A 10,545-nucleotide genomic window follows, 5' to 3' on the forward strand; every position below is an offset into this window, starting at 1 on the left:
CAGACCCACGAGCTATGTTCGCTGAGTTAGTCAGGGAACAATTCCTAGAAGCTCTGCCCCAGAACATAAAGGGGTGGATCCAGAAACAGGGATGCCAGGATCTGACACAGACACTATCTGTGGCAGAGGCTTATCTGGATGCTCAGGGGCTTCCCGAGAAACCAGGCCCAAGTTATAGACCCCAGACACAGTTCCAGAGGGACACTACACTTCAGGCTCCTACTAATAATAACATGCCACCCAGGAACCCTCAGAATCATGTACAGAAACCCTTTAACCCAGCTCCCATCTTTTGCTTCAGGTGTGGGGGAAAAGGACACCGTCAAAGGGAATGCAGGGAAAGAAGGGATTTTACTATTGCATGTGGGGTAAAGAGAGCTAGTCACGGAGAATATTTTCAGAAAGTACAAGTGGCTGGTAGGACAGTGTCTGCCATGATTGATACGGGGGCAGAACAGAGCGTTATGGCACAGAAATTATGGCATCAAATTAGGGGTGCCAGCCCCAGTGATAAAGGGTTGGATACAGTGAAGGTGTGGTGTGTGCATGGTGATATGAGGGAGTATCCCCGTCAGCAGGTGAACTTGAGAGTTGGGGGAGAAATGATTGAGCTAAAGGTAGCCGTTGCTCAGAATATACCTCATTCCTTGATCCTGGGTCAGGATTGGCTCAGAACCAAGGTTAGGGGTGATTACAAGACCCCTACCGGATGCAGGAGGGGGGAAGAGACCCAGATTAAGGGTAGACTGATATTGGGAGCATGGTCTAAGCAATATCAGTTCCAATCCAGGAGGGCCAGAAGAGCAGGGGACTGGCGAGCTAGAAATGGTGGAAAAGAATGGCAGCCCACAATCAGATGGGTACCCTTATCTGAAAAAGCAAAGGCCCCTACACGAGCATATGGGAAGGCTGCAGGGTACGATCTTTATGCCGCACAGGAACAACTGATTCCCGCCAATGGGAGAGCCCTGGTTAATACTGATTTACAGTTGTCTCCGCCACCAGGCTCGTATTTAAGGATTGCGCCCCGCTCAGGTTTAGCATGGAAAGCTTCGGTAGATGTAGCAGCAGGAGTTATCGACCCTGATTTTCGGGGTAATGTAGCGGTCCTATTGGTAAATCACAGGTCTGTACCATTCCAGGTACAGCCTGGAGATTGCATTGCCCAGATAGTGTGTGAACGTATATGGGCGGCAAGACTGGAGAGATGGGTTTACTTCCCTGAGACTAAGAGGGGTATGAAAGGCTTTGGGTCATCGGGGAACACACAACCTAGTAAACACGGACGATTGTCTGACCAGGATAATATACCTCCTCAAGGGGAAAGTAAGGTGACAGAAAACATCCAAATACAGAGTTCTGAAACACCTACTCCGGCAACCTTCCCGGTTCCGGGAGACTCACACAAGGGGGAGCACAGTGAGGGGGCCGAATGGAGGAAGGATATGGAGGAATTACAAGCTCAGATAAGAGCTCTGACAAAAGATAAAGAGGCTCTGGGTAAAGAGATAAAGCAGGAACTTGAAGAACAAAATCAACAAAATATAGGGTCCTTTAATAAAGCTCTAGAGGACTTGACCAAGCAACTTTCTCAAGTGGGAGAGCAGGTCGCAGGAAATCAGCAACAGCAGAGTGAGTTAAAAAAGCTTATGGAAGGTTTGGCAGGAAAATGGAAAGACAAGGAGGGTGAAACATGTAAATGGGTAAAGCAAAATCAAATATTTGAAACCCAGCTAGGCCAGTATAAATCTCAGTTGAACAGAGTGGAAGAGGTGTTGGGTGACTTACAGGCTCAACTGGAACAGACAAAGGAGGGTGGTATGGAAGAAATATCAGAGGCTGTAGCAGCCTTAGCCCACAGGGTATTCAGTCTAGAAGGGTTGGAGTGCACAAAGGGCTTAGATGATTGTGAGTCAAACAAAGTCCCAGTGTTACGGTGGCCTGATGACTTCTGTGATACAAGCCCTAGTCCGAGCCCTTCTGATAAAAGAAACAAAAATAGGAAACGCCATTGAATTTATTTAGGCTGTCACATATTCCTGTGAATATAGGGACTCCTCAGGGTACAAGTGAGGGTCATCCTTTAAGGGTGGGGGAATGTGACAAACCCAGCACCAGCACTGGTCCAGTCCATGATAGGATCAAGTGCAGAAGAGCTGACCAGATTGATTCTGGCGCTCAACTTGAGGCTGACCTCCCTTGCCCCCTTAATCAAAGAGATAGTGAGCTGGAACAGAGGCAAACAGATTGGCAACAGCAGCCTCTGGGCTTTAGAACAGCTAAGGAAGCCACGAGGAAGGTAACTGCAATAGAAAAACCTAGACAGAGAAAAGCTGCTGTAGAGCCAAAACCCATCCCCCGCTACAGGCTGAAGGGGATTGGCTCTGGTTTGTTTAAAAGCAGGCAGAGACAAACAGGAGGGGGAGGAGCGAGTGACGAGGGCGAGTCACTCCCACAGCCCAAGGCAGGAGAGGAGCTGTGGAACAGGGCAGCAGAGGAGAACGTGCTGGATTATCCCATGCAGGATTTGGAGGAAGGCTTAACCCCTTCAAACTATCCAGTGCCAGACCAGGTAGAAGGCATGGAGATAGAAATAGCTGGCCCTAGGGTAGAAGGCCAGTTAGAAGGTATGGAATTCTGAATGAAAGAATGCAGCAACAGGGAAACTGTTTGTGCTTTGTGTTTTCTTTTTGCATATCGTTTTTTTTCTCTCTCTGCTGCCCCATTTAAACCTGAAGAAGGGGATATATATATTGAGCTGTATAAGCATAGGAAGTTAGAGAATAATACTTGCCTGAAGTCTGAATCAAGTTATGCATTCAAAGACAAGTTTGTGAACCAGATGCAGGCTGAACTGTTTAAAGTGCTGTTGGAACTGTAGGAAAGTTACTGTGACTCCCGTTGCAGGGAGCTAATTAGATTAACCGTCTCAGCTGTGTGATTTGTGCCTGCACGTAGGAGCTGGGAGAAAAGCTGAACTGCTAACAGTGTGCTGTGACGATTTTTGCCTACTGAGTTCTTGTCTGCTTGAAAATGTACTGTAAGTTTGATTTTTGCCAATTTACTACTTTTGTTCAATGACCTGCAAAGTGATATTGTTTTGCTGTTGCATATCTTTTGACCTGGAGGTCAGAATAAACCATTTATGTTTTCATAAAGAACTCGTTTGCTTGGTGATATAGTGAAACCTTGTACTTACCCTATATCTCGAGGGGCCTAGACCGTTGTCTGGGGCCGCCTAGAAATCCTGAAGGTACCCCTAGTTGAAGGGGACGCGCCCGAATCTGTGTGTTTGTCACACGCTAGCCCTGGACTGCAAGGGGGTTTGTGACAGTATCTACCCCTCTTTCTGTATTTTCTTACATTACTCCTGAGCCTATTGCCTCTTAACTTCATCCTATGCCCTCTCCTTCCGGAGTTTTTCTTCATTTGAAAAAGACTCACCTCCTGTACATTAACACCATAGAGATATTTAAACATCTCTATCATATACCCTCTCTCCCATCTTTCTTCCAGGGTATACATATTAAGTTCTCTAAGTCTGTCCCCATATGATTTGTGACAAAGACCACTAACCAAGTTTTTTAACAGCCCTCTGGACCAACTCCATCCTATTTATATTGGAGCTAGAAAATTGACAGATAACAGACTTATACATTTACCTGCCGCTGGTAAATGTATGTTGTTTCAAAAACTGACCCAGTTCTGATTTTCAAATTTAAAAATCCATGTTGAGATGCTGTGTACATTATATCACCAGGGTAACATAGAAACATAGAAACCTGATGGCAGATAAAGACCAAATAGCCCATCCAGTCTGCCCATCCAAAGCATCCACTATTTTACAATTACTACATGGCAACAGGTGAGGAATGTGGACATATTATTTAGCATACATTTGGCAACTCTCCCTTTAACAATAACAACATAATAGAAGTGTTTAAGATTTATGTTTTCCAAGACTGTTTCTTTGATTTATTTTCTAACTGGGAAAGTGCATCACTTAAAAAATTCATTATAAAGCTGGCTTGGGATCATTGTTAATGATAAATGATTAGAGTCTGATGACAGCTGTCAAAGCGTTGTCAGCTTGCCTCTGTAACTGAATTTATGAAGCTGTAGTTGTATTGGTGCATCATGGGTAAATTTCTACTAAGCTGATCACTGGCACAGCACATGGGTACTTCTGTATCTGTAAAGAGGTTAGTGAATTTTCAGAGAGAAACTAGCCAGTGCCAGGATCCAGGTAGTTTATTTAAATCTGTAGTCTCTCTTCAGGCTCTAAACTGGATTTGTTTTAAATCTAAGCATTAACAATAACTTTTTATTTATTTTTTCTATACCGATCTTCCAGGGGAGCTCAGAACAGTTTACATTAATTTATTCAGGTACTCAAGAATTTTTCCCTGTCTGTCCCAACGGGCTCACAATCTATCTAATGTACCTGGGGCAACGGGGAGATTAAGTGACTTGCCCAGGGTCACAAGGAGCAGCGTAGGTTTGAACCCACAGTCTCAGGCTCCTTATCAATCTCTAATTTCTTCAGGAATCATGATACATCTCAGATTCTTAGGAGATAATTTTTTATTAATAATTTCTTTGCACATAAAATACTTCCTGTTACATTACCCCTTTAAAAAGTGCATGCTTATGCAACTCAGGGTTAGAGTCTGGACAATAATAGACCTAAAAGAGGTGCCTTCTTGGCCTTCCCACCTAGATGGTTTGTTAACATTATCTTCTAGGTGGGTGATTTTTATCAAATGGGCATTAACTTTTACGTGCCAGTTATATAAATGATTATAATAATGGCAAATACGTGCATATATGTATACATACAGTATGTGATTAAATACCAAGATTCCATCGCAGTAATAGTCTACAAATTTGCACATATCTTATATAGTGCATATTTGATAGTTGGAAGTATTTTCATGGGCCATGGGCAGAACTCACATGTATATGTGTAATTTATAGAATACTAGAATTTACATGCACATTTCTGGCATCTAGGTGCAAGCACTTACCACTGTCTCCGTAGCTGGCATACGTTCTTGCACTTAGGCAAGTATTTCAGCTGTTACATTAGTATTCTATAAAGAAAAGTAGGTGTTTACGTTCTAAAGTATCATAATTGATAGATTCAAAGGCCACTGAAATATCCAATGTAACAGGAGCCTTTGCTAAAACCAGTTCTTATTAAATCTGAAAGAAATTAACAAAGTCTCAGAATGACTACATTATGGGCTCCTTTTACTAAGCTGCGTTAGGGCATTAACGCATGGAATAGCACGCGCTGAATTGCTCCACGCACTAGACCTTAATGCCAGCATTGAGCTGGCGTTAGTTCTAGCCGTGTAGCACGTGGTAATATCCTGCGTGCGCTAAAAACGCTAGCGCACCTTAGTAAAAAGAGCCCTATGTCTTTGCTTAAGGAACTTCATTGGTTGTCTATTTCTGCAAGAATCCCATTTCGAATCCAGCAACCAATCTATCTCAATGATAAGTAAAAAGAATTAAATTGTAGTTGAGTACTTCGTTATTCAAAACATCATTTACTGGATCTCCCCTCCATATAGTCAGTGCAATTAACATCTATATGAAATAGAGTTCATTGTGGAATGCTTTACCCACAACAATTTACAAAGTTATTTTGCATTTTTGAAGGTTATAAAAATGTGGTTGTTCTCTTCGACTTATTCTGAAATTGACTGATGTGGCGGTCTTTTTTGTTAGATTGTATTGCTGTATAGTTCGTTATTGAGTTTGATAAACAATTCAATGTAAACTGCTCTTAAACTTGTAATGGGTGGTATATAAAGTCAATAAATCAAATCAGTATCATGATGTACACAGAATCAATAAACTTTTGTAGTTGGTCAAAAGCCAACTTTTCAATAACCTTAGGTTAAAAAAAGGCAACGTTAAAATTAGTGTATAATTTTCAAGTAAACAGGGATCCAAATTACAAAACTTAAACACAAGGTTAAACTGTCACTCTTTTTTTTTTTTTTTTAAATTTTTGAAATCTTTATTCAACAAAATTGAGAACAATACACAGGCAGAACTGCCACTCATTTTTTAATGTTTCAGGAAATTTCCCTTTACAAAAAGACTTATTCACAATTGTAACCCAAAACAATAACATCCAAAGCTTTTACAATAGATGGATGACAAGGATCTAAGGGACAGTTAGATTTTACTCATGATAAAACATCATGAACTTGCTAGTCATCTACTGAGATAGATTCATTCCAATTCAGTTCAACATCTAAAGGCTTCAGAGTAGAGAATGACACGGTGACAAAATTCATCACCGTTCCCGTCCCTGCGGATAACCACAGGAAATAATCCCTTGTCATTTTTTAGTGTCTATTTCAACCTCAGTCCTTCTACACCAGCATTCTTCAAAGCAAAGCTTGAGGGTCAGTGGTTGTGGCCATTCATACTCTGAGTCTTCCCTCTCTCCTTAAAGAATGACCTGAAGATGGTTTTCCACGGTTATCCGCGGGGACGGGAACTTTGATGAATTCTGTCACCATGTCATTCTCTACTTCAAAGTCAAAACACTAAATAATTTGAGAAACTTTATAAGAAACTCCAATTACAAAATCCTGACATGACAAAAAGACAGGTAATTAATTCTGGTGTACATTATCAACAGGTTGAACAGGTTGAAGATTCAATAATCTTACTATAATGCTCTTTTTTTGTTAGCTAATAATGTATCAGAATGGTGGTGCCATTCTCTTTCACTTCTTAGGATACTTTTAAGACTTTAACTTTATTTATTTATTCAGTGTTTTATACCATTCTCTCAGCATTAAACCATAGAACATTATGTTTACTTTTACAATGGTATTCTTTAAAAGGAGCAATTTAGTCTAAAGAATTAAGCATTATAAAATTCCAAAAATCAACAGCATTAACAATATCTAAAGAATTAAGATCTTGTATCTTAGGCACAAGAGCAGACTTTAAATCCTCCAGCATATAATTATCTTGATGCTTAAAAGACCTATTAATCTTGCTACTAAATTTGAAGTTCTTAACCATAAGCTATAGTGAAATAAAGAAATAGTCTGACCAGGGAAGAGGCTTAGGTTGCCATTTTAGAAGCTCTATTCTTGTTTTGGACATCTGAAATATTTTTTGACATATTACATGGACATCCAAATCCCAATTTTATAAAATCAGAATATGGATGTCTATTCAGCACTATGTCCATATGACAAGGGATTGTGGTCCGGGTGTGTTTTTAGCTGATTATAGGGAGGGCCCAAAATATGGACAATTACAGAAGGGGAAGGGATAGAGATGTCCAAGTCTAAAAAGATGGATATTGCTATTTAGACCTGATGCTTTGTACTTCCAGATTACAGAAATATGCTCTGATTCAGCAGCTATCCACTGGAGGGATTGGAAAATCCTTTATGGTTTCATATTTGCTGTAAACTCGATAGAACTCAAGCAACTTAAAACATCTTACAACACCTCCTTCTCCCCTGAATGTGAAGCCAGCAAGGGATCGTAGGCTGTATGGCAGCTTTTGGTATTATGAACATTCTTAGCAAAGAAGCATGTAAATCTGAGATGTAGCCTAATGGTTAGTGCGATGGCTTGTGTGCCACAGGACCCTGGTTTGAGTCCTACATCAACTTTTTTATTTTTAATTATGACCTCTCCAGAGACAGATAATACCTACTGTACTTGAATACACAAGACACCTGAAAGCCAGGGACAGTAGGTATTTTTCTGTTACTGTTTTTAAAAAGCACAAACAGCTGAAGTGGGATTTGAACTTGGGTCCCCTGATGCTCAGTCTACCTCTCTAAGCATTAAGCTACCCCTCTGCTCTGTGTAAACATCTATGTGATAATTTTACAAGATGGACAGCCTGATGCCCTTGGTTTCTCATTCATAATTTGGATGTGTCAGTTTGTAAAATGAATGTTCATGCTGGATGTTTCCAGCACATGGATGTCCATCTCACATGTATTTTAGAATAGGCTGAATTTAGTTCTAAAATATACGTATGAGATGAACATCCATTTGTAACATTCTGACTTGGACGTCCATATTTGGATTTGAACATCCTTTCTAAAATGCTACTCCACATGTCTTTAACACTATCCAAATTAACAAGGAATGGCCATTTTTAAAAAACCCTAAATAAAATATGTGAATAAGTTCACATATCAATTGGCGCCATCCCAATAAGGCCAAAATATGAATAAAATCGGAACTTGTCTGATTTTCATCAATTAGGTTTGCATGAAGATTAAAATCACCTAATAGAATCATATTAAGGGCTCCTTTTACGAAGCCGCATTAGCGACTTTAGCGTGCGTGACTTTTAATCACACGCTAGCCCCCTACGCTAACCGAAAAACTACCGCCTGCTCAAGATTTGGCGGTAGCGGCTAGCGCGGCCGGCGGTTTAGCGTACGCTATTACGCACGTTAAACTGCTAACACACCTTCGTAAAAGGAGCCCTAAATTATTTCAAATCAGTATTTGCAAGAATTTCAAACAATGATGAGAGGTCCTCATACAACACTCCATGTGCACAATAGCATAGAATACGGTAATGTTTAAAATTGGAGAAGTTAAAACTAAAATCTCTATCCCTTCAGCAATCGGTAATTCTATTTTCACAAAGTTAATATTCTCTTTAAACAAGACCAACACTCCATCTCCTAGTTTCATACATTGTTACTGAGAAAAGGCAACCTGGAGGACATTATTATTTAATAACAATCAATTCCTCAGGCAAAAGCCAAAAACTCTGTAATGCAAATTAGATCAAATTTATGATCTTTAACTGAACCAAATATCGACACAACTGAGCTTGCTTTAAATAGATCAACTTACTGATAAAACCTCAAAAGCCTGTTCAATCCTAAAATGATCTAAATGTATCTCTCTTAAAATTCTATTTTGTCTAACTGGTCAGCACAGTAAAACATCATACCATCCTTGACCAAGAATTACCGGGATTGAATAAACAGCCATTGACCAAAGTTAAATACTGAATGTTGATAAAACAAGTCACCTAGAAACTACAAAAAGCCTACTCGAAGTCTGTACATCACAGATGGATAGAGTTTCAGTTGGTCGAGATTCAGATGTCCACATTGCTGGTCTCAGAATGGACTGCAAGCGCAGATGGCAGTAACAGCAGCAGCCAAAAAACTCAGATAGTGATACAGGGGCAGCCAACAATGTTATTCTCTCTCCTCTACAATATTCCCAACTTTTAATGCTCCCTGTACATACCCATGACATCACAGGTGGACAGAATTGTCATGGCTACTGTTAATTTGCTTTCTTGGTTCATTTGTTAGTTTATTCCTTTAGGTCCTCAAGAGCTGGAGCCAGGTCAGGGTTTCAGGATATCTACAATAAATATGCATGAGATAGATTTGCATCTCAAGGAGGCAGTGCATGCAAATCCATCTCATACATATTCATTGTGGATATCATGAAACCCTGACCTGGCTCCGGTTCTCAAGGACCGGAATTGCCTACCCCTGCCTTAGGTCACAGTTTACTACACTGTACCAAGTGGCCTTTTAACTTAGCATTTAACACACATCAAAAGCAAAATGGATGGTCCAAGAAAAATAGGTAGACACAATACTAAGAAAAAGTAGACAAATAGCAGAAATGTAGAGGACAGAAAAAAAATGTAATCAGCATTCCTTTGTTAAACAACAGTGGGCTAAAAAACATATAGTAACAGCTATAGAAGAAATAGTCAAACAGAGAGGCATAACATTCACCCCCTCTTCTACGAAACTGCGCTAGCAGTTTCTAGCACAGGGAGCCACGCTGAATGGCCCGCGCTGCTCCCGACACTCATAGAGTTCCTATGAGCGTCAGGAACAATGCAGGCCATTCAGTGCGGCTCACTGTGCTAGAAACTGCTAGCGCAGTTTCGTAAAAGAGGGGGCAGTGTAAATGCCTGTATCAGGGGCCCATGAAGTAGCAGGTTTTGAAAAATATAAGACTGCAGTGATGGGCAACAATGATGGAGACACTATGGGGTTTCATATCTTATAGTAAAACTGCAGAAATGATCCTATATCATATAGAAAATTGGGTTGTTGTTTGTTTGTTTGTTTGTTTTAGCAAAACCCACTGTCTGAAAGGATACTGCATCCTATAAGGATGTCACAGTGTGTCACAGTGTGGTGTGGCACTCTTACCATGTATTCTTTAAGGTACTGTGGATAATTCCTGCATTAAATAGTAATGTAGCTCAGTAAATAGAGACCAGAAAATTATTAACAGGACCGTCCCGTTTTTAGATCCCCTGTCCCTTTGTCCCCACACACAGCTTCAGGACGCCAAAATGTTCAGTTTTCAGGGACAGCGTCCCAAAGCTGTGCACAGTGACAACGGGACAGGGGATTGCTTCCTTTCCCTCCCTGCCATACGCAAAAAAAAAAAATAAAATGCCTCCCTCCAGCGTCCAATTCAATCCCTCTGGTCCGCCGCCGCTGCTGCTACTCTCCTTACCTCCTTCCAGCGCCGATTCAA

At 40.7% G+C, this 10,545-nt stretch overlaps 1 protein-coding gene across 1 annotated transcript; it reads left to right on the top strand.

Moving 5' to 3' along the window:
* Positions 1-458: 458 nt before the first annotated feature.
* Positions 459-2,355, top strand: LOC117361353. Its single transcript, XM_033946553.1, has one exon. It carries the CDS (start codon positions 465-467, stop codon positions 2,013-2,015), a length of 1,551 nt encoding a protein of 516 aa, XP_033802444.1. The 5' UTR covers positions 459-464; the 3' UTR covers positions 2,016-2,355.
* Positions 2,356-10,545: the final 8,190 nt, after the last annotated feature.

This window comes from Geotrypetes seraphini, chromosome 5, assembly GCF_902459505.1.
Source record: "Geotrypetes seraphini chromosome 5, aGeoSer1.1, whole genome shotgun sequence".
Taxonomy (NCBI): Eukaryota; Metazoa; Chordata; class Amphibia; order Gymnophiona; family Dermophiidae; genus Geotrypetes; species Geotrypetes seraphini.